Here is a 24,686-nt window from a genome sequence, read left to right as displayed (position 1 = left end):
CCCAGGACACATTTCATAGCAAACAAAATACTTGCTGAGAAATAGAGTTACCAGGGCAACCATAACTGACCTTTTATGTTTTATTTATCAATCATATTGCTGCATCATTCACATTCTTAGAGACAAAAAGGAAAATATATTATAAACAATCATAATTAATTGAGGATTCCCTGCTCCACACTAAATCACTATTGAAAAAAAACCTCTATTTACCCAGCAGTTGTGCTACTATATGCTTCTCAGTTCTCATCTAGACTAAGGGCATGGAAGGCAGAGCCCACAAAGTTCACAGATTGCCCATATCAAACTTGAACTCAGGTGGTAGTCTATCTTCTGCGTATCATTTCTTAACAGACAACAGGAAAGATATGGGAATGTTCTATGCCTACATTATCATAATCCCTGCTGCATACTAGATGCTCTTGAAATAGAGTCAACAGAAATACAGAATAAATTAAAGTTGGAATAAAGTATAAATAAATCCACCTGACTTTGAAATTAACAGTTTTTAAGAAAAGAAACATCAAACACTTGTATTTAATCTAGTTTATTACAAGTTCCAGTAATATTCTCATCAAATCAAATGCCATTTCCTCTTGGGAAAAATGTTTACTTATTTTTAGAATACTAGAGTATAGTTATTCCAGCTTGAACCTGGCCCCCCCAAAAAAATATTAAATTAAAAAAAAAACTGGAAGAGAAAGAAAGAAAATTGCATAAAATTCATTAGGTACAAAATACTACACAAGGAGAAATTTTAACAAGATGTCATAATTCTTATCAATGAGACAAGGAAAGAAACGATACTCAGCTATAAGGCACAGTTGGGTCTTAGCCCTGGTTTGAATGATTTTGACAAGCTATTCATTTTCCTGAGACAATTTTTCATCCACAGACATAGGAGGTTGAACTCAGTGCTTTCCAAGACTCTCTAGATGTCCCTTATACTGGCCTGCTATCAATAGAATGTGAAATGTACCCCACTGGCTCATGTACTTTAACATTTGGTCCCCAGTTAGTGACATTGTATGAGGACACTGAGAAATCTTCAGAAGGGGGAGCCTAGCTGAAGGAAGTGAGTCACTAGGGGAGGAGGAATTTAAGGTTTCATAGCGGGCACCCACTTCCTGTTCTGTTTCTTGACTGGCACAGATGTGAGCAAGTGTCCTCACACTCCCGTCATCACAACTGAGAAGCATTCATGAGCCTCATCAGGGCCCTGTGGGTCTGATTAACTCCCTCCTTTTGACTTCCCATCTCCCTCTGAGGATGGTACCTCATGTTTGATGAAGTCTCCCTGATTTATATATAGTAGACACAAATCCCATTCTCCAATTCCTGATCATCCTTCCTTTTCCCCAACAAGCCAACATTTTCCCAAGCCAACTTCCTTCCAAGCTGCAGGGTCAGGTCCTCATCCAGGGTTCTGAGCATCTGGGCTGCTGTTCCCTGGCCTCTCCTAACTATTACCCTATTGCTGATCTCTAGTCTTCCAAATTAGTCTATACCTCCCACTCCCATACAGATATCCCACAGACTAACCCCATACCCATTACTATCAAGTTTGTCTTTCATTCTGTTGCTGTTTTAATTACTTTTCTCCCCAGGCTCTGAATTTAGTAATTTACAAATAGCAAACTACATGTAGTTCCCAGAATCCCCCATACCATTTATGCTTCCAAGTTTTTCCACATTATCACCTCCCAGACTAGAAAAACTCCAATCTATACCATTCGATGTACCTGTCTATCTTTCAAGACTCCTCCCTAAAGTCTCTCTGAAAGTCTTCTGTACCTAAACCTCCATCCTTGGGTAGACAGCCCTGCCCTATACATCCACTATGTTCTGCAGCTCCTGCCTCTGAGCATACAGGATATTGGTGCACAAGAATAAAGGGCGAGTCTTGATGGAATAGATTCTTACAATTCAGCTTGGCACAGCTAGTAGTCATCATAATATACAGTACAGAGTAAGTCCACAGGCACCTGCACATCACTCAGAACACATTAGAATAAAAAGACAAACTTAAGAGTCACCTTTGTTTTAAATCTTACATGAACAACACACTCTGGAGCTTCCACAATTTCACTGAGTTGAGCTGCAAGTTGCTTAGAGAGTGGAAGTGGAAGACTGTCTTTCAATGCCACTCTCTTATACAATGGTCAATTTCAACTGCGAAATATACACTAGCTATGGGACACCCCTGAAGAATTAGCTAGGAATGTGAGGTGTATACCAGGAAAGGGAAGGGGGGGGGGGAACCAAAGGGCTGTACCGAGGCTTGACATACACACATTTCTTAGCATTCATAGTTTTAATGTAATAAAACAAGTAGTACTTCAGGCAAATTGTGTTTTTCAATGGAATTTTTGCTTTTTAGGTTAAGATTTGAAAATTTACACAAATGTCCTTTTGCTGCTTCTTCATTTTCTCAGTTATTAGGTTCCAAATCCCTGTCATTGGGAAAGCAATGAACACGCAATTATTTCCTACTTTTCTCTCTCCCTATCATCTTTAAATCCACGGTATCTCAATCCAACTGATGTCAGTAAATCCAGACTGTCCCAACTTTCCTCTAAAACTCTTAAAACTATTTGAATGAGGTGTTGAGCAGCTGTCAGTTATGGATTTGAAAATAAAAAAGAGCCTGAAAATTGTATGTTCGGTATAAAAAGATTAGGTGAGGCAATTCAGAATGTTTAAGAACTTTAAATCAAGTTAAAAGCAGTTACTATGGCCAGACCTCATGAAGCTCCGCTTAAGAGTCGCATTAACCTGGCAGTCAAAACTATTTAAAATGAATAATGTTTCTTTCACATTTCACTCACTTTCAGTGTCATAAAAAAAAAAAAAAGAAAGAAAGGAAAAGAAAGGAAAAAAACACACATACACACAATGTGAATTGGCACATGGCCATATAGTCACGTAACAGTGACCTTCCTGGTTGAGCTTCCTAAGGGCAAAGCTGGTGCTGTTAACTCACACATTTGATGACCTATACCCCTCTTAAGGCTAAAGAGGATAATTTTTCAAAAGAAGAAAGAACAATGGAGATATTCCAGAGGCTTTTCAATCTAAAATGAAAGAGAATGAGAGAGAGAAATTCACAGTTCATATGCACACAGTGTCACTGAACCCATCCTTTCACGAAACCCCACTAAATACAGAGGGACCACTGTACCATATTCACAACCTTTTCCAAACCCCTCTCACCGTTTGCTGTTGTTTTGTGTTTGTTTGTTTGCCATTTTGTCAGAGATGCTGACTATTCAGATATAAATTAAAATGAAATGCAACTAAGCCCATTTTCAGTACTTGGTGGTCACAGGTCATGTGATGACTCAACTACACGACTCAGATAGGGAATATCTGCACCATCACAGAAAGTCATAGGGTACCTGGAAAAGCACAGCCAACAAAAGAAATGGAGACTAGCCAGTAGGTTCCAAGTTCTGCTGCTGAATGAAGCCACTAACGGAAATCACTAAATGACTGCAAATATGTCATTTTTTAGGATTTAATTTTATTATTTCAATTATGCGTATGTGGGAGTAGAGATATGTGTGCCTAAATGTAAGTGCCCTTGGAGACCAGCAATGACTGATCTCCTGCAACTAGTTATAAGCAGTTGTGAGCCTCCTGAAGTAGGTGCTGGGAATCAAACTTGGGTCCTCTGCAAGAAAAATATGTGCTCTTAACTGCTAAGCCAGTCCTACCGCTATATGTAACGTACAGAGAAGAGTTAGGGAAATTCAGTCTGCAACTTGGCATGTTGCTACATCTCTCTAACTGTAGATGAAACTGCTCCAAAATGCCAATTCAATGCAATCCCCTACTGATTGATGTATGCTAAGGAACTGCCATGGTTTAGAAGTGGTTTTCATCACCAAAGTTTTTATTTAAAATGGGTTGCCGGCATAATGGTCTTGGCAGTCAGTAACTTTCATAGAAATTATTGTCTTTCTCTAGCCACTGGATTAGTTCTCTCATGAACAGATTATATCTCAGGAGAGTTAACTATTTCAAAGCAAAGTTACCTCACATGTTTACCTCTTCCTAGTGTTCCCTTGTGCCTTGCCAACAAAAGGTGTGCACCAGTAGCTGAGCAGATGCCAACATCATGTTTTTGGCCTTCCAGAATCATTAGTCAAAATAAATCTCTTTTCTTAATCACCCAGCCTTGGGTACTGTCACAGCAACAAAAACAGAATGCAATGGGAGCCATTCACAGTCTTTCCTGTCTCTTCAGTGACCTGAAAACCAGGGTTGCAGACCGGAAGAATAGGAACTGCTGGTGATGACCTACATTCCTCCTGCTATCCCGAAAAGTGTTTCCCCGAGCTACAGGATTCCAGTCATTCTCTGATGGTGATTGTTAAAACAGCACACTTCCAGAGACAGTTTACAGCCATCCTCCCTCCAAGCTTAAACCTGGCAAAGCTGTCATTCATCACAAGAAATACAAAGACAGTTGTAAGCTTTACAATTTGTCCTTTATTCAACAAGAAAATCTAATCTTAATGCATTTGGGTGGGACAGCCAGGCTGAGCAGGCTTTCCATAGTTCTTTGTTGCTGTTCCTGGCTATCCTGGAACTCACTATGTAGATCAAGCTAACTTCAAATTCGGAGAGATCTTCCTGCCTCTGCCAACTGTGCTATGATTAAAGGTGTACATCACCATGCCTGGCTTTTCTGTGGTTCTTTGTATACTGTAGAGACGCTGCCTGGCTTTTCTGTGGTTCTTTGTATACTGTAGAGGCGCTATCTGTTAGATCTGTGTCCACAAATCAGAACTGGGATCTGGTTCAGGCTTTGCCACACCCAAACTGCACGCTAAGGCACTCGGGTCCCATTCCATTCGCTGATATGACTTTCCCCAAAGTTTCTTTACATCTAAGACAATACATTTCTCTCTGATGAAGACTTCACTTCAATGGCAGTAACCTTCATGACACCTGGCACCTAAGTGACCACACTTCCATCCTAAAGATCCCTACCCATCTCCTTAGTTCTGCCTTCTATACTATGTACCTTCCAAACCTCTGGTGTCCACCAAGTGTTCTTCATCTTGTCCCCACAACATCCACCTCCTGTAGCCTCTCTCACACATTCCTGCCCTAACATGCCTTATACTTACTAGAAAATTAATAAATTTCTTTGCAGGGTCTTTCAAATCCACATCTTCAGCTCTACTCTCAAATTCTCTCTCAAACTCAAGAACCATATTTCAAACTGCTTCCTAAACATTTGTCCTGTACAAGTCAATAACAACTTAAATAATGTGTTCAATCCAAACTTACTAACTTCACCACATAACATTTTTATATCTTAATTGGAGCAGCCATTTCTCTAGTCACTGAAACTCAAAATGACAGTCTGTCTTCATTTTTTCTTTCTTTCCTTTAATTCCCATTTTCCAGTCAGCCACCAAACCGTCAGTTCTGCCTCCCTTCTTCGAACATTACCCTACTTCAAGTTTTCATTAGGATTTTAACTATTATTCCCCAACATAGTGCTCTATGTCTCATCAAATCTCACAATTTCTAATCACTTCCAGGGCCATACACTAAACAAAACTTGTTTTTAATTCACTATTGAAAAAGCTTTCATTAGCTCCAAATGGCTTAAAATTTAATCTAAACTCAAACACCAAAGTTTTCCACACCCCACCTTATCTCTTGGTAATTCCATTTCCCACTAGCCATTTCTGGTTGCCTACCCATAAGCCTTTAGTCAGATGGTCTTCCTCAAACTGGAATATCTCTGGTCCTCACCTCTTAGTAAAAATCTGTCCTGCATTTTTAGAGCTTCATTCCAATGGAAAGCCTTTAAAATACTCCCATTTCCCTGCTAGTTCATCTCTTAAAAGCAAGACAGACGTGAAAGTGATAGAAAACTCTCAACTCCTCCCGTTCTCTGCTGTGGCCACAGACACATCTTGTGGGACCCCAAAGCAAATAGGAAAAGAAGAAATGTCAGACAAATAAGCACTCTGTATCATCCCTGCCTATGAGGACAGCCTCAGCCATCGTGATTGTCCAGTACATAGAGCTTTCTCCTCTCTGGCCTGCCGTTTTGAATGTGAAGGAATCTTTTTGTTTGAACCACTTGTACCAAACTTTAAAACAAAATGAAACAAGACAAATAAGGAAAAATAAAAGCAAAGTACTTTTCCAAAAAGCACCTTGCAGGTGGATCGGATACAGAAATGGAGGGTTTCTCATGCTGAAATGGGTTTGCTTTGAATGCCAGAAGCAGATGTTAAAAGGGGAGTTTAGCTTTAATCCGTTGTTCTATTATAAGTATATTATATACCCCCCCCCCCACATGCTCCTTTAGTTGATGGAATGTTTAGGTCAAAATCTCAAAGGTGTTAACCTCATTTTAAAAAAGGCTAAAAATCTTATAAAATATTCTGTTAAGATATATCTCTGTATGCACTCACCTTATGAAATGGGGATAAAGAGATGTAACCACAGACAAATTAATATGAAAATGGGAGATCATTTTTGGCTAAAAACAAGTGAAGAAAAGTCTGTTACTATGTTAGTCTAAAATTCAAAGTTTTTCAATTGATTAATGCTCCTGTGTGAATGGATAAGAATACTGGAGGAATAGCAAGCCTGGATGAAAAGAAAAGTGAACCAACATGTTATTTAAAGAATCAACTTGTTTTCATGCAAATGACCAGAATAATGAAATAAGCAATCCTGCAGACAGGATCTAGATGCAATTGTTTTAAATAGGATACTTGAAGCATTCACCACCTAATTCCAGAAGAAATTAATAAACTCATCTTTTCTTCTTGAGTAATTCCAGCCATATCCTATACATTAATACACCAAATTTGTATTACAAAGGTATAATTTTTCTTAGATATTGCCATCAAATCATTATTAACTTGACAGTAGGTCACACTGATAAGGATATCTCTTTGAAGAATTATGGTAAGGAAAAAAAAAAAAGGTTTAATGCCTTCAACTTAAAAAGATGTCTCAAAAGGGCAATCACTGAAAAAAAAAAAAAAAACAAACATCTCCCAAGAAGGGGAACTTGGCACGTGGTAGAACTGAAGGGAAATTGTCATTCCTCCCCAAACCTCAGCTCATTGTGTAATCCACTCACAACGCCCAAGCAACACAAGCTGTGTAACATACAGAGCTACAAGAGAAGCATCCGAAAACACTACGATCCCCATCACTCAAAGTACTTTAAGCAGCAGACACAGCCCAGGCTGGATGCAAGCCTCGGGCAGGGGAAGAGGAGTCTTAATGGATAGCTGTGACTATGACGACAGTGCTGGAGAAAGAAGCTATAAAAAAACACTGCTGGGATAGTGAGTAGGCATCACTTCTGACAGTGAGAAAGAGGGTTGGCCAACCCCTACTCTCCAACACCCTCACAAGGTCACAGTACATCAGTGGTACAAATATACTTAAAAAAAATTACAGCAATAAACTCCTGTTAGAGTGGTTAGAGTTTGCCTCTACACTCAAGGCAAAGACTAAACTCCAAACTTCTCCTGAATTACAAGGTGATTATCAGAAAGCACTCTGCTCTCTTCCTGCACACATATTCTCATATCTTCCATGATGACTGAGAGGAAATCTGTCTAAAATGAGACCAGTTGTAGGCAATTAACTTTATAAGCTTCATTTTATCTCAGTCTTAATTCCTACCAACGATGTAGTTGCAAAGAATGGAAACAGCCCCAGAAGAAACATGCTGCCTTGCCCATGTTTTTAAGCACAGCAACAAGCCATTTCTCATGTGTGATCCGATTACGGTGATCTATTTTTTGATTCTGCAGCCACTGACTCCACATACATCTTTATTACAGTACAGCAAAAATTGTTACCCTGAGGTTTAAATTTCCCTATGTTCACCACCTCTTTTGAGAACGTATCTTGGTTTTAAGACAAGATTCTTCTGAAAGCTGACAAGAGGAGGAGATGACCTACAAGATAAGTCTCTTGATTTTGCCGTTATAACCTCAGGAATGACTCAAAGTCCAGCTATCCCAGAACTGTGGAGTGACTAAATAAATGGGAAGAGAGTCTCTTATCTGGGCTGGCAGTCTAAATCTCTCCAGTGATTGCCCAACAAATATGAACAAACACCAGAAGCTAGTCCTTCAAGCTTTGAAATGGTCAGACATTCTACAGCTCTTCATCCATTAGGAGAGAAAAATCAAGCTCTTGTGAGATTCACAGCCCTAAAAGCTGGAGATAGGACAACCTCTAAGAATTTCTTTTTCTTTTCTTTTTTCTTTTGGCTTTTCGAGACAGGGTTTCTCTGTGGCTTTGGAGGCTGTCCTGGAATTTTAAAAGTGATAAGTGACAAGACACATATATATTGGAAATTCAACTATATAACAGAAAAATGGCAAATGAATAAGTACACTTCAGACTGATTCATTTTCAAGTTGCTCTTCAGACCTGAACTAGTGTCATTGTGTCCCCTATTCATGTGCATACTGATTTAGAAAAGTTGTAATAGGCACCTAATATTCATTATTGAGTATATGTTATGCTCAAGTCTGTGGGTATTGCTGTTGAGGAATCAACCCTCTGTTCAAGACACATGGACACATGCCCATCCACAACACATGGATACATGTCAACATATAAAAAAATAAAATGTCCAATGTCACAGAATGGTCATAGAAACTACAATAATTTTCAAGGACAATATTATAATCTCCCTGCCTTGGAAATTACATATGACCTGAAAAATAAACAGCAGACTTAGGCCATTCTGTACATAAATTAAATTTGCTAACCTGAAGCTGAGAAAGGAATGAGACATTTCTCTCCATAGAAAGAAGCTGTAGAAAAACAAACATGCCCCAAGTACTTACTGGAGACTAGAGTCCATGAAAGATGTTTGATGGGAAGGAACAAACTAAGTCAGGAAAATCACTGAGCAAAGTACAAAGGGGAAGAACAAAATACAACCTAACCAAGCTGAGCGGTCAGGGAAATTTCCTTCAAGAGTCAGTACTCAGCTAACAAGAGTCAGCCACAGAGGCTGGTGATACACATCAGGTGGGGAGGAGGCAAAGACAGCCTTTGGGGCAATGGGATGCATTTACTTCTGTAGTCCAAAAGTGTGGAGGGCTGGGAAGAGGTGAGAGTGGAGGAACCCTGATTAGGTGATAAGAGGCCATGCAGAATGAGTGAGCCTTGCCTTAAAAGTACAAAGAACACATTTAAGGATTTTAAATTCAAATTGACAATCTAATGTGTATTTCAGAAAGATCCACCCAGAAACAGTATTAAAGATGCATTACAAGGGATAGGGCTGGAAGTAAATGGACCAATTAAGGAGCTGTTATACCAACTTAAATCTACTTTCCTCATCTGCAAAATGAAGACAAGAGGGACCTATTAACTATTAGAGGAGAAGAAGATGGTGAAGGATGCAGTAGTACTCTAAGACCACGCCCAGTCAAACTCCAGGATGGATAGCAAGTCATTTCATCAGGGACATTCAGGGTAGAGGAAGGAATTGGTGGGAGGCAGGGGGACGAGATTAGGTTCAGTTGTAAACATGATGGTTTGAAACCATAGAATTGTATGTTTACAATTATAGAGTTGGAAGATTGATCTGTTTTGTGTTGGTTTTGTTATTTGCTATTTGTGTTTCTTCCCTCCTCCTCTTCCCAGTTCCTACCTGTAAAAGAAATCAGCAGTAATAAGCACTTGTAGGGTGACAGTGAGACAATGAGCTCATGAATACAGACAGGAAGTCATTGCTGCTGTCCGTGCTTCCTGTTGTCTGGGATGACTGCAGAACACTCTTAATGGAGATGCCCAACAAGCAAGTTCTTTGTTTTTTGTTTTGTTTTACTTTGTTTCTTAAACATGGTCTGAGATTTAACTACAAAAGGCATCTTGGCTATGCACCTTAGTGTAAGTTATACCACATTTGTTTGTTTTAAATAGAGCTGGGTATGGTGGTGAACACCTGTAATCCCAGTACTCAGGGCATGGAGGCAGATGGATCACAAGTTCAAGGCCAGTCTGGTAGGTTTAAGAAAAATAGTAAAATATAGGAAGAGTTAGAGCTTGAGCTTTAATTATCCAACTTATTTGATGGGGAGAAGAACCTTTAAAAAGACTAATCAAAAGCAAAGAAAAACACAATCAAACATCAGGCAAGCAAAATTATACTTCCAGAAATCAATCTTATCTTTCGATAAATATCAGACACACATTATAGTGGTATGGAAAAGTAGCACTTGTTCAAAGACACTGGAAAATTAAAAATATATACAGAATCCCAGAACCCTATACAAGTTTGAAAGAAAGAAGTAGCAATACAATCGAAGATGACAGAAAAATTGGTACCTAAAACAAAGCTGAATGATTAGGATATCATTTAAATAAATGGGAAGTAGCCAGGAACACAGGGATATAACACAAATAAATAAGAGTAGCATTACCTCTTTAAAAAAAAAAAAGGAAGCAGAATCCAAATGAAATGAAAGAAAATGCTACCAAAGGAAGGTTGTTTTGTCTTTTTAAGGGAGCAGAAAAAGGGATTTTTTTTTTTTTTTTTTTTTTTTTTTTGAGCCATGTGGCTCATTTAGGTACCCAAAACTATGTACCTGCAAAATCGCTAAAGAGTGCGTGCGTGCACACATACAAACACACAGAGAGAGAGAGAGAGCACATTCAGGCTCCAACTTGTTAACACCATATATTTTGTCTGCATGAGTAGTACTTTTGGTTTGTTTTGGGGGCTTTTGTTTTTTTGTTTTGTTTGGTTTGGTTTGGTGAAGGGCTGTTAAGACAGTGTTTCTTTGTGTAGTCCTGGCTGTTCTGGAATTAACTCTGTACACCAGGCTGGCCTTAAACTCGGAGATCCACCTGCCTCTGCCTCCCAAGTACTGGGATTAAACTCATATGCCACCACAACAAAAAGTAGGATCCTTTTAATGATAAAATGAATAGAAGAGAAAAATCTGAGATTTACGTGGTAAAATTATTGTCTGGTGACATTATTTCAAAAGCCCTCCATACTAATTATAAGATCAGATACAGCTGGGACCCAGATTTTTCACCTGGTGAAAAAGATATGTAAGAAATAGGGCCAGGTGGTGGTGGCGCGCACCTTTAATCCCAGCACTGGCAGATCTCTGTGAATTCGAGGCCAGCCTGGTCTGCAGAGTGTCAGGTGTCAGGATAAGCTCCAAAGCTACACAGAGAAACCCTGTCTTGAAAATAAAAAAAAAAAAAAGAAATGGGAAATGGAGAAAAACAAGATGGAAGACAGGCTGGCAAACAAAGCATCAGTGTTACACATCATGACTTAACAAATATTAAAATACAGAATAGGCTACTACTGGGATGCATGCAGTATGTGGGGGATGGGGAGAGGGTGCAAAGTCCTACCTAGTTCTGTCCAATGGAAAAGTCTAGAAACAAGGACAGCACAAATCCAATGAGTACAACTCTCTTCCATTTACTGAACATTTCTCCACAAAAAAGCAAACAGGACTCCTTGGAGAAATAGCTAAATCTAGGTCAGGGGTGAGAATCTCGTGACCTAAGTACTTAGAAGATGGGGACAGCAAGATGGCTCAGGGAGTAAAGGTCCTTGATGACCTGAGTTCAATCCCTAGGACCCGCCAATAGAAAGAGATAACTAATTCCTCCAAGTTTTCCTCTAGTAAGTATACACATACGTATTAGGGCATGCACATGTACACAGACACATGTATACACACTTACACAAAATAAATATAATTAATTTTTTTAACTAGCAAGGCTACATCAAAATGAGACAGCAGAGTTCAAAGAGGATCTCAATGTGTCAATTTTGATGGTAATGAGCCACTGTCAAATTACACTGAGTTCTTATTTTTTAAATCCACAAAAAAAGGAGTGGGGAGGAACAAGCTCTTCTCTACACAGGAAAACCTCCACTTACTATGGGAATCACAGAACTGGAAATGCCGCAGATATTTATTAGTTCTATTGGCCTGTTAACTCAAGAAGCGCTATAAGGGAACAGGATCAAGGCTCTCAAAACTACCCTAGATTTCTTTAATCATTACAAAAGGGCAACAATGGAGGGATCTGTGATCTACCTAAACTAAGTAATTAGTTTAACCAGGATGAAGGGGAAAACTGGTAAGAAGCTAAAACATAACAATATCAGTTCACTTATCCAATATTTCTCACCAAAGATGCTTAATCTGACCCAAAGTGTATGTGTGTGTGGGAGGGGGGGGATCTGATAATCTGTACAACAATAAAACATTCTGGGAAACAGTATGTCTGGATTCAAAGTGTCAGGGCCATGAAAGACTCCTGTTTTTTAAAAAAAAAAAAAAAAAAAAACCTTTTAACTGGGTGAGAGGTACATCCCAGTGACAGAGTATTACTCTAGCATGTAGAAAAGCCTAGGTGATCCTGAGCACCACAAAAGAGAAATAAAGAAAGGGGAAAAGGGTGGACAGAAAGGAAATGGTTAGAGACTGACAGATCCCAGAGACATAAAAACCAAATCCAGTAGTGTTTGCTGGTGACTTCAAGACCTGTACTGGGAAAGATAAAACACACTGAAGGGCCAATAGGACAAATCTGATCTAGATAATGAGTATTAGTAGAGTTACATTAAATGCATAGTAGTAACATTTCTGAGATCATACAGGAAATTAATCTTATTTTTAGGAATTCCAAGATGAATGTTCAAGAGTCAAGTATCATGCCTACTACTCATTTTCCTGGTGTTCAGAAAAAGAAAATCTTTGAAAATATGTTTATATATTATTTAAGGAGATGGAAATAATAGAAATGGGCAAAAATCTTAACAGTTGATGGCTCTAGGTAAGGTGGATACAAATATGCATTTTCATTTTAAGTTCCCTGTGATTTTGAAATTTTCCCAAAGGAACTGGTGGGGTGGGGGGAGAACACATAGCTACCATTTTGGTGCAATCTTTTTTTTTTTTTTTTTGTAGTTTTTTTGTAGTTTTTTGAGACAGGGCTGGCTGGCCTAGAACTCACTCTATAGACCAGGCTTGCCTCATACTCACAAAGATCCACCTGCCTCTGCCTCCCAAATGCTAGGATTAAAAGGGTCATCAACAATGCCCATCATAACTACCTTTTTAGAAGACAGAAATATGTCCAACAGTTCCCTGGCATAAAAATAGGTACTCATAAGTCATTTTCATAAATCAAATGTTCACTTTTCTACTTCATTCTAATCTTGTAGGATAGCAGTACCCTGTCTTTATTCAATATAGCAAATACAGTATGAGGTTGATTAAAATAATAAAGTCCATGTTTAAAAGCCTGACAATTAGATTATAATCACCCTGTTTTTCTGATGTTACATGATTCCACTCACTTTATTCCTCCACATCCCCTCAAAGCAGACTGAGAACATCTTGAACTACTCTTTTCAACATAATTTTTCAATACTGCCTAATGTGTAAGAGATTTACAAATGAATACGTATTAGTAGACATTACCCACCACCACTAGGTAGGTCTTTTAATAAAGAGATGGACAGGCATGGATACTCCTGGCACAAACGTGTCCCCGTTTGTATTCTGCTTCATCTGTTGTCATTCTGTAAGGCAGGCTGCTTTTGTTGTTCCTCATGATCCTGCTGTGAACCCTAAAGCAAGGTTTCCTCTTGCCAACCTGGACCAGGGATGGAGAGATCTGCTCCAGGAATGAGCATGAAAAATCAGCTAACATTCACATGATTGCAAACAAAGCTGGAGACAAGAGGCAGGGACTCTTCACAAGGATGCTGGCTCACAAGATAGGCACAAGCAAAAGTGAAAGTGGGTGTCATTTAAGCTAATCTCTACTTGAACCTTTTAAGAGATAAAACCATTTGAGTAGTAATTTAGTACTAAATTAACTTGAGTTTTTTTTTTCTTTGTACCGTTAAAAGTTTTCATTGTTTAAATAAGGGTTCTGTAAGAGAAATGAGGTGATGCTCCTGTTCTGTCATAAGAATGAGGCTGATGATTTGCAAGGATGACTGGGCAGCTTGTTTTGACTCTGGCAAATGTTGCAAAGAGTCAAATACACAAACACAATCTGCCCTTCTACCCATTCCTCAACACTGCCCCAGACCATCTGAAGACAATCAAATGTTGCACTACTGTGTTATCACAGTGCTAACCTTTGTATACCAGCAAGAACTCTACCTAACAAGGAAAAGTGAAGGCAAGAAGGATAACAGATGGTAGTAACAGACCCTCTGGAAGAAGCCCTAAGACAGCAAGTTCATCGGTGATATGAAGAAACAAGGATTGCACATGTCTGTTTATTGAGCCAATAATAATTTGCCCTTTATACTACCTACCAAAAAGCAACTAGAGCTGCCACAAAATTGCAAAGCTGGCCTGACTGTGTTGAGGTAAGCAGCTCTGCTCCCACACTAGCCCACAGAGGTCCAGGATTGGAGAATTCTCAGGTAGCTTTTTCATGGTAACTACATGTACCAGATGTAAGCATCAAGATGCCATCTGCAAGGTGGCATTTCCTGGATCACCTTCACAGTGGCTGATCTCATACCACGCCAATAGCTCCACACAAGGTCCTTTGATTTTGTTTTTTCACACTTGAGAAATGGTCCTCCTTTGAAAGAACTTCACTTGGGAACGAAAGTATTATTCTGACAGACTATAATTTAAGCCATTCACACCACTGTTTTAGGCTAGAGTGAAGCAAAATATTCAAACAGATTCTACCAAACAGTCACAATATATTTTCAATATTCTGAAATTTAAATGTCCCATGAAAATTATGGTCACAATAACGACAACTTTCATCACAATCACTAAGGCATAAAGAAACACAGACACACAGACACACACACACACACACACCTGTTAAGCATGAGAAAGAAAGGCCAGCATGGAGGCCTGCTTTAAAGTACAGGTTGGTTAAAATGAAAGACAAAAGAAAAGGTGTCTATTCTCAGAGGAGATGAAGACAGCCAGCCATCCTTCACCTATGAGCCAAGACAGACAGTTAAAGGAGAAGCAGTCCTTTTATGCCACAGAAGCCAGATGAAGGCCGATAGGCACAACCACTTTCTTCCTCAGTTTCAATGCAGAATCATCAGTCTTCCAGTCCCATCAGGATTGGGCTGAAAAGTAATAAGAAATGAGGGCAATTAGAGAGGAAATGAGAGAGCAATCGAGGAAGGAACCACCTAAACACAAAACAGTGCTGAGATTGAATTTGAAGAAACAAGAATTTGAGATTAAGTTTCTGCAAGGGAAGCTCCACCATCCTGCCCTGAAAGGAATTTGAACTGCTCTGAGTAGTAGAGACAGTAAGTATTCGGAGAAGAGAGTGGCTAGGTAGTTTCTGAGAAAACACAGCACATAGCCACTAAGTTTCCAGATGTGTCCCATTTAATTTCAATTTAAGGAAATTAGCTTGGTCAGCAAAATGTCTGTGTCAATGCCCTAGGTTCTTCCTGCAGCACATTTCAATCTCTAGAGCCACATAGGCTGGGTATGGTTGGCAGACACCTGTAACCCTAGTACTCAGCAGATGAAAGCAGCAAGATCAGAAGTTAAAGGTCAACCATACCAAGATCTTAAGCAAGCCTTGGAAACACAAGACCCTGTTTCAAATGACAATAGTAATAATGAAAAGGGGAAAGAAGGGGAAAGGGGCTCCAAATTTAGGGACATGGGAGCTAAGATAATAGAGGTATTGTTCCCAATAATGAAAAAGATTTTGAGGAAAGCTGCTATCAGTGGCAGAATAATGAAAAGGTCCATTTCGGGCATGCTATCCCAGTCATGTAGAGACACAGTGCGGACAATGAGAGAGATGGGGCGTTGCTCTTTGTTTTCAGGCAGATTCTGCCTCATCTCTCCAGGGACGGCATAACTTAATTCTAACTTGATGTTTCTGTCTTGTGCTAGAGAGCTGAGGAGGAATTAGACAGTCTACCTTCCCAAAGAATTCTGCCAAGAACAAGACACTTATTCTAGGCATTTACAGAAGTCCATGTTCACTAGAACACCAGCTTCAAACACTGAGTAACACTTAAAATATATTTCACAGCACTTACTTCAAGCTTGCTTAACATCTCTGAAATACCTAGATCAAAATATTGGGTTAAGAACTAGATCCAGTACAACATCTAATAGATTTTTTTAAAATTCCCCCACATTAAGGTAGATCAAAATATTGGGTTAAGTAACTTGATTCCAGTACAATATCTAATAGATCTTTTTTAATTCCCTTCCTTCAAGTAATTGCTTTGTTCAAGACCCCCCCCCACACACACTTGTCATGAACAGGCTGTCTTGGCACCTGCTTTCAGCAACTTAACACTGAGTTTCTCTTTTGCATTACCATCACAGCTATGCATCATTCTGGCCATAGAAATACCCACATCTCCCTTTTGTCTATCCCTAGTCCACGGACAACTGCACCAAGGCTTTGAAGGACAAGCACTGGAAGACCTTCAAAGAGAAAAAGAAAAAGTGTTCATTAACTCTATGGCAGCTGCTGGTTGGAGCCTGCAATTTAAATCTCTGAAAAAGAAACTGTGGCTTCTGAAATTCCACAAGGAGGCATCACTTACGCTTACAAACATTCCAGTGGGTTCCCTTACTTCCTTGATAGTTTTCAGACAAAGTCCCTCCCACCCCATTTTGGTGAAATTCCCCAAGCCCTGGATGTACAAATTCCTTCATGCATTTTCTTGACCAGTGACCAACTCAGGAAAAAAATTTTTTTTTCCTGGCCAGGCCCACTCAGACCCCTAAACATCATCTCATATGCAATTTCTTATGCAGCTGGGAACAACAGCAAAAAGCTTCAGAATTGTGTCAGCACCAAGTGAAACCTTCAAAAATGAAGGGGCTGGAGAGATGGGTCAAAGGTTAAGAGCACCTGTTGCTCCTGCAGAGGACCTGGGTTGGGTTCCCAGCACCTATATGGCAACTCACAGCCATTCATAACCCCAGTTCCAGGGTATCTGATGCCCACTTCTGAATTCAGTAGACACCAGGCACACACTTGGTAAATACAGCACACATGTAATCAAAAACACTCATACGCATAAAAATATTAAAAATGCTTTGATTGAAAAGAAAGGGATTTAGGGAGGGAGGGAAAGAGAAAGAATGGGCAATCTCATATGTCACAGACTTTAGAAAATGGAAACTTACTTTCAGGAGGTAAAAAGAAACAAAGAATTTCAGAAATGAACACTAAAGTTGTCCATTTCAAGCTGAAATGTTAAAATCATATTTTAAATTAGTAGGGACAAATATTGGTAAATAAAGCTAGTAACCTTTTCTCGCCCCTTTAACTTGCAAAAATAACAGCATAGTACTCACAGTACGGAGTGTGGCTTCTCATGCCACTGAAGAAGACATTTTCATCATTTTAGTTAAAGACTAAAATCAACAGCCAGTTAGAAATGGGAAAAGACATTTTTAAGCAATATATGCACAAAATGCAATGGCATTTTTACCAAAAAGGACTAGAAGGTGCATAAGAGAGAGAGAGACAAAGAGAAATAGAGTATCCATCTGTCTGTGCGTCTCTCTCTCTCTCTCTCTCTCTCTCTCTCTGTGTGTGTGTGTGTGTGTGTGTGTGTGTGTGTGTGTGTGTGTGTGTGTGTGAGAATAGGGTATGTCATAGCTATCAAACTAAAATAGGCTCGCCCTACAACAGTCTGCATGGTGGGTATTCATTATGAGAACAACTGGAAATGGCCAGTTTTGTCTAGGGCCACAGTGGAGGGATTAGCCACAATTACTGCATATTTATACAACCATATTTACCCCATCATAAGACTCATCCGATCCAAACAAAACCTTGCTCAAAATAAACTTAACCACAGGAAAGGTCTCCTGAGCACAAGCAGTCATCACTGATCCGAGTTTCTGCTTGGCCATTACTCACAGAGACAACCCTTCATTCCATCTTCCTCCGAAAAGCAAGAGCAGTAAGCAAGATTCTGTATATCCAGTTGAGAATCTGTGTAATTCAGATAACGATACTGTAATCATGAGTGGGGAAACAAGGCTGCATCTTACAGATTCATTCTGAAGTGACTGTGAAAAAATTATAGCATGTCCAAGATTTATTTAAAATAATCTGGGAGTAGAAAGCACAGAGGGGACAGATGTATAAGGGTGGGTAACTATTGAGACTGGATGATTTCATGCAGAATTAAATAGAGCATACTTTCTGCTTTTGTGTATATTTCAAATTTCCCATAACCAAGTTGGGTGTGGGGAAGAGAAAATAAGGCCAATATAAAAGTCATCCTGGGGGAAAAAAAAAATGTTTCCCTTTAAGGAAAAGAAAATTTTCCCTTTAGCTTTTTCTCTGCAAATGACAAAGGAGAACCTGCAAAGAAAACCAAGGTAGGCTCTTGTTCTAGACTTCAGAAAAGACAAATGAAATTCTTAAAAAGAAAACATAAGCTTCCCTTAGCTTAGCTTTCGCCTGTGACTTATTACAACACAACCCGGCGGTCTCCCATATGAAGGCACTTTGGACGACATTCGCGTAGTAGCTGCCAAATAAAGTCCAGAGGTTGCAGAATCATTTGTCAACACCAAAGGTAAAGGTACCAAGAGCTGGTCCTTTCTTCCCGGAGGTCACTCCTTCTGATCCATGGGTTTATTACCTAGAGCAAACAATTAATCTGGCTGCCTTCAGAATACAAAATAGTTTTAGCCAAGATAGTATCCTCCCATGATCCCTATCTCTGCTCATCCCTGCTAGAAGGAAGAACAGAAGGTTCACTGGCTGAACATCAAGGGACCTGTCCCCATCCAAGGTCTGCAGATACCTCGGCCTCAGTTTAGCTAAGCTTCAGCAGCCTCACCTGAAAACAATGGTTACTTCCTATGAATATTGCTGTTATCTTTCCTTTCCAACAGTTCTACAACCATGAGAATAGCAGTTTGTAAAGCACTTGGGCACTCCAATGTTATTTTCTAGTACTTTAATATGTGAGCTTCTTGATAACGTGTATGTGTGTGCAAATGTAAATGTGTCTGTGTTCATATTTGCCTCAGTGCACACACTCTGATACTATTAGGTGGTTACACGGGGCTAATCACTTCCATCTCAAAGCAGCAAATTTTCAGTTCTGCAACAGATGTCGCTGTGTGATTTCCCCTTTCTGTGCTGGATTTTCTGTCAAAAATGCCCAGCATAATGGTCAGTAGCATTCTTCCAAAGAAATATATACAGCATTTTAATCCTTTGGATTTCTTTCTTACAAATTTTCTTCGTATGTGGTCAATTTCCATTCAAACCACAGTATCAATTAGATTGGCCCCTTCTAAGAAAAACCTTCACATAAAAATGGTCCTTTTGTTAAACACACACACACACACACAATCAATCAAAACATTAAAAAACTAAATACAAATTCCATGTGGCCAATTAGCTTTAAAATATCACATCCACAGACCCAATAAGAATGAGTCTCATAGCACTGATCTTCATAGTAGTACTATCAATTTTAAAGAAAATAAAATCACTTAGTAAGAAAGGCTGAAGAATTAAAAAGAAAGAAAAAATCATGACTGAAGCTGAAATGTACCAGGTAGGGGATAAAATTTAAAAATAAAATCCAAGAACACCAATAATACTGATTTTTAAAAATCGGGATCTTCATTTTAACAACACCCTTAAAATAAACACAATGAGGCTAACATGATAATTGCAAGACATCTTACCTACCATTCTGACATTCACTATCTTGACACATATCACAGAAAAGGCATATATATCTTTCCCTTCACCCAGTACGATGACTAGTGTTGATCAGTCAACAGGTAGCTAGCTACCTAGCAGTTTCTTCGGATGAGAGCCAACTATGGCAGAAAAGATTTCAAAATCTCCTTTGAAACCTGAGAGGCTGTTATGAGGGGATGGGGGGGAGTGGAGATTGAGAAGCAGGCAGTGAGTATGGAACCAACTCCAGTCAGGAAGTAAAAGAGGAAGCCAGAGTGCCCAGCCTGTTATCACCTTCCCTGTCCCACTCCCCTTTACCAGAAGAGCCACTGGGGAAAACTGGATAAAGCATGTACAACATCCATATGAATAAAGCTCTTTGTTCCGGAGAACTGCCTGCTCTTTTATTCCCCCCTTTTTCGTATTTGTTCATTTCAAAAGATTGCTCAATGGGTCTCTTGTTCATCCAAAATGTCCCGGGCAAATAATGCAAGCTTGTCTCGTCACACAAGTCACTAAATGAAGCCTTGTGCGTCTCCAGTGACACACTGTAAATATAAAGTGGCATTAATGAGGGATATTTTATCGAAGCTATCACGGGCAAGTGCAAGTCCCCCCTGTGACTATTCAAGTTGATGCAAGGAAAGGCAACAATAGCAGGGCGTCACTTTTGCAAAGTCCCTGTCCCTGGTATGCAAGCTCCAACTGAGCTCCAACAAAGTCCCAACCCTAGAGCAAACCAGGACGAACTGCCACCCCCACAAATCCCCCACCCATCAACCATTGTCTCTAATCCTGAAAAGGGTAAGAGTGGGGGTGATCTACTGCAGGTTCTTCAGGATCCCAAACAGCAGCATGTTTGCACCTTAAATATGACAGGAGTGATTAACACATGTATAGGCAATCCTATTTTGGCTGCATTTCATACAGGTCTGTTTCATCCAAACCCACAGGAGAGATGGGAGTAGATTTTTCTCTGGGATGGGGGTGAGGGTGGGTGGCAGGGAGAATGGCTTCAGTTACAGAGGCAAACAGAATCAGAACCCCAATACACAACAGCAGGACTTGGCTTTCTTGGCAAGGATGGGAATGAAACAAGCCTAATGAAGTTAGGCAGCACCAACAGGTTTCTTTAAACCGGGGGATGAGAAGCAGATGCCCCTGAGAAAGCTTTAACTTAGCATCTGAGGAAAAGTATTTCGGTGTCCACCTGAAATTGACCCCTGCAATACGGAATGTAGGGCTTGGCCAAGACCATCTTTCAAAGTGTACACACACACACACACACACACACACACACACACACACACACACAGTATTAAAAAATTAAAGACAGTCATCTCACCCCCTCACTACAAATCAAACCCAATTACTTTCTAATTTGAACACAATCTGATAAGCGGTGTACAAACAGGGATGTACACAAGAGCAAGAAGCTGCTTCCATGGTAACTGGCAACAGAATTTTCCTGTAGCTTTGACATGCACGGTTGAGTTCCAGATCGTTCCTTTCTAAGTCAGCACACATCCCTCGCGGGGAAGGCAACTTCTCTCCGAGATAGTACAAATATAGTACTGTTGTTACTACCCAGTGCCTTCAATGAGTAGGCTTGACAAGGGAGGTAAAATCTAATCCTTCTCTGCAGGTTTAGTGGCATTGCAAGGCTCCCATTCTTAGTCGAAAGGCAATATCCCGGGGCCAGCGCTGCCCACCCCCACCCTTCGTTCCGCAGCCAATACAAGTCTATTGTTGCCTCTGTAATGCGCCAGCTACCCAGCCTTTACTCACGCTCACGTTTAACTGACAGTGGCGCTTTTTACAATGCAGCACGAGGGATCTCTTTCGGGAACACTCTATCGAACCCTTCCAGTCAGTGGCATCACCAGAAATTAAGTTGTAACCACACGGGCTTCGGCTAAACCTAATTATCGCGTAAATCATAAATTAAGAATTCACAGAAGAAAAACATATAAACATCAGGAGACAGACCTAGCAAGGAAGACAAAATTCTCGAGCTGGAATGGAAGGTGTTGCCAGGCTCCCACCCTTAGACTTCAATGGGATCTCCAAGACCAGCTCCTTCGCAAGCCTGTTTCATTTTTTTTTTTTTTTTGAGGGGAGGGGAGTAAATCAACCAAGCTGGCATCCCCTAAATCTGAAGCTAGCACTCCTAAGCATCCCCAAATCCAACAGCGTGTCTCCTGCGGTGTTTACATAACTATGTGTCCTCTAGCGTGTAAACAAAAGACACAACCCAGGCAGAGAGGCGCCCCCCGGAACCGCACGCTGGCCCCAGGGATGCATTCTCCCGGGCTGGGGGCTCCGCAGGTGGGGATTGAGCTCGCGGCGTCCTCCGCCACTTGTTGCTCCCAGGTCCTGCAGCTCGAAGCTACAAGGAGGGGTTTTACAGGCTCAGAGCCCAAGCGCATCCCCTCGCGCACAGCCGCCCGCTCGCCACCACCCGATGCCGCTCGGTTCGGCTGGCCGCCGGGAGCCAGCGGCAGGCGGCACAGCTGCACGGGAACGCCGCGCGGCTGGCGAGAGTGGCGAGGTGGCGGGAAGGCGGGCGCAGCGCGGCCGGCCTCTCCGATGGGGAAGAGCTCCGGCTCCCTTTTGTTAGCAAATGCAAACACTGCCCTCTTCTTTCCCGACCGCGCCAACGCGCCCGGCACAGGGGCAGCCACACGCGGAGCTCCTGCCAAGCGCTCGGCGTCTTCAGGGAAGGCGCGGCGCTCGCAGAGCCGCCACCCGGGCAGATTCTCAAGACGGCCGGCCACGCGGGGAGCGCCCCGAGGCCCGCAGGGCGAGCGCCTGGCCGCAGAGGCCGCGAACGCCCCCGCCACCACCTGCGGGCCGCTTGCCCGAACGCGCAGCCGGAAAATCCCGGATCCTCACTCGCGGCAGAGGCCTTCGTGGCGCGGACCGGCTGAAGGAACCAGGAGCCCCTTCTGCAGCCGCGGCAACGAGCGGCCGCCCCCGAGCCGGGAACTTTCCCTGCCTGGATCCCAGCCAAGCCGACCCGCAGCCCAGCGGAGAGGGCCGAGGGGCTGCATTCGGCTGGAGGGAAACATGAGAGGCGTGCAGCTCTGGGGCGAGGGACCTGCAGAGCGCGGGCAAGCGGGGGAGAGGACACGACTGTGAAGATGTCCTAGGGACCCGCGGGGAGGAAGCTTCGGGGAACAGAGAATCGATCCCAGGGCCGAGCTGGAACGGAGGGGACGAAGGCTAAACCTGGGGACACAGGAGGACCTGTAAGTTCCAGGGACAAGAGCGAGTTTCGGAGGGTCCGGAAGGTTCGGGGCGCCTCAGAGGGCTTCCCTCCCCCCACGCGCTAGCCCCTGGCCCCCAAGCCCACTCCACTCAGCACCCCGCGCTACGCCAGGAAGAGGTGTGGGTGCAGCCATCCCTGAGGGCTCCCATCCGCAGCCGGCGGGCAGGAGGGAAGGGGCGCCGACCCCTCAGCCCCTTCCATCTCAGCCCCGACTTTCCTTGCCACGCTCCCGCCGCTTCGGATTTAGGAAGTGGGGGGAGGTTGTCATGGAAACGTCCCCCCTTCCCTAGCTACGGCTCCTGGGGGTGCCCGGGGGGGTATTTAGGGACCAATCCGCGGGTGCCCACAACCTACCTGTGGGGATCAGTGCCGCAGCCGAGAGGAGCAACAGCAGAAGCCGGAGCCGGAGCCCGGGAGGCGCTGCCGCCGCCGCCACAGCCGCTGCCGCCGCACACTGGGATCCGCTCGGCAGCACAGCACTCGCCATGTCGGGCACCTGCCTCAGACTGGCGGCGGTGGCTGCCTCCCGAGCCCGAGCGGATAGCTAATAAGATGCTAATTAGATGCGCTAAAGGCGGAGTCAGGACCGACCAATCGTGGCGCCACGAGCCCAGCCCGGCTCTCGGAGGACTAGCCCCCTCCCCCACCCCGCCCCCTGGCGCTAGCGTTCGGCCGCGCGCCCGCGCCACCTAGGGGCGGGGCCGATGGGAGGGGCCTATGCAAATATGTTTACGTTAAAATTCGGCTTAGCTTCCCCCGCGGAGGAAAAAGTGTACTGCCTGGAGCCGGGAATGGGCGCGAGGGAGGGGGCCTGCGGCTCCAGGAGGCGGGTCTCTAGCTTCTGTGCACCTTTATTAAGAACGCTTACGGCTTTTGCCTCGGCGGACTCGAGAGTCTCACCGAGAGGCTCCGGGGCCCGGGCATTGCGTGTGCAGCGACCTGTGGAAGTCACACTTTGCAAATTCCCTTCCTTCACCTTGCATGAAGGAATGAGATCTTTGGAAAACCGAGGAATGGAGAGTGCGAATGTAGGTCCCCGGATTGACAAAACAATCTGGGAGAAGTGCATGCGTGCTTTGCTCGTCTGGCGAAGCAGGAGAGACCGCTCAACATCCTAGCGGTAGACTAGGGGATAGTAGGGAGACTGAAGCCGTGGAGTCGGGTTCTGGGATTTTCAAGAGTATGTTTGGCTGTAGATTCTGGAGAAAGGTAAATCGGGGGTGGGGATGATCGGGCTCCCCAGGTTGTTGAAAATGCCCTTCCCATGCTCAGTAGATTTTAGTATATAAGCAACATGTATTTAAGATTACACGTACACAAAATCTACCCTTCAGGTTTGTGGAGAGGGGAATGTGGGGAACCAAGTGTGGCAAAGAGAGTCAGCTGAGTTCTTCTCCGGGGCTCAAACCAGTTCCTTTCTCTGCTATGCCTCCAGTCCTTTTTAAGACATCTAGAGACCAACAGGTACTCTTCAGAAGTGTCTCGGAGAGGTTCTGCTGAAGCGACTTGTATGCCTCTCTGGACACACTCTCCCTCCCCGAAATTATCTTTGCTTTCTTTTCAACCAAGCAGCCTGCTCTCTTGTTTGCCTGCCTTTTAATTACTTATTTACTTCTCCTCTTGAAGGCCGGATGCGCTCTGACCCTCTGTTGCTCAAGCATCAAATTGAAGGACGAGCCGTATTAAGTGTAAAGGTTTA

The 24,686-nt window shown here is 42.4% G+C and overlaps 1 protein-coding gene across 6 annotated transcripts in view; it reads right to left on the bottom strand.

The window, feature by feature from the left end:
- Positions 1 to 23,557, bottom strand: part of Cadm1 (cell adhesion molecule 1) — a 320,371-nt gene extending 296,814 nt beyond the window's left edge. For 2 of the 6 annotated variants that reach the window (XM_051197348.1, XM_051197350.1), the window contains exon 1: positions 23,342 to 23,552. In XM_051197348.1, the coding sequence (XP_051053305.1) occupies positions 23,342 to 23,474 (133 nt within the window). In that variant the 5' untranslated portion in view covers positions 23,475 to 23,552. Of the gene's footprint in view, positions 1 to 23,341 lie in introns of all 6 variants that reach the window. The other 4 variants (XM_051197341.1, XM_051197346.1, XM_051197343.1 and 1 more) reach the window with 4 other exon arrangements.
- Positions 23,558 to 24,686: the final 1,129 nt, after the last annotated feature.

The sequence above is a fragment of the Phodopus roborovskii genome, unplaced genomic scaffold (assembly GCF_943737965.1).
Source record: "Phodopus roborovskii unplaced genomic scaffold, PHOROB, whole genome shotgun sequence".
In the NCBI taxonomy this organism is placed as follows: Eukaryota; Metazoa; Chordata; class Mammalia; order Rodentia; family Cricetidae; genus Phodopus; species Phodopus roborovskii.
This window is presented reverse-complemented; position numbering and strand designations above follow the sequence as displayed.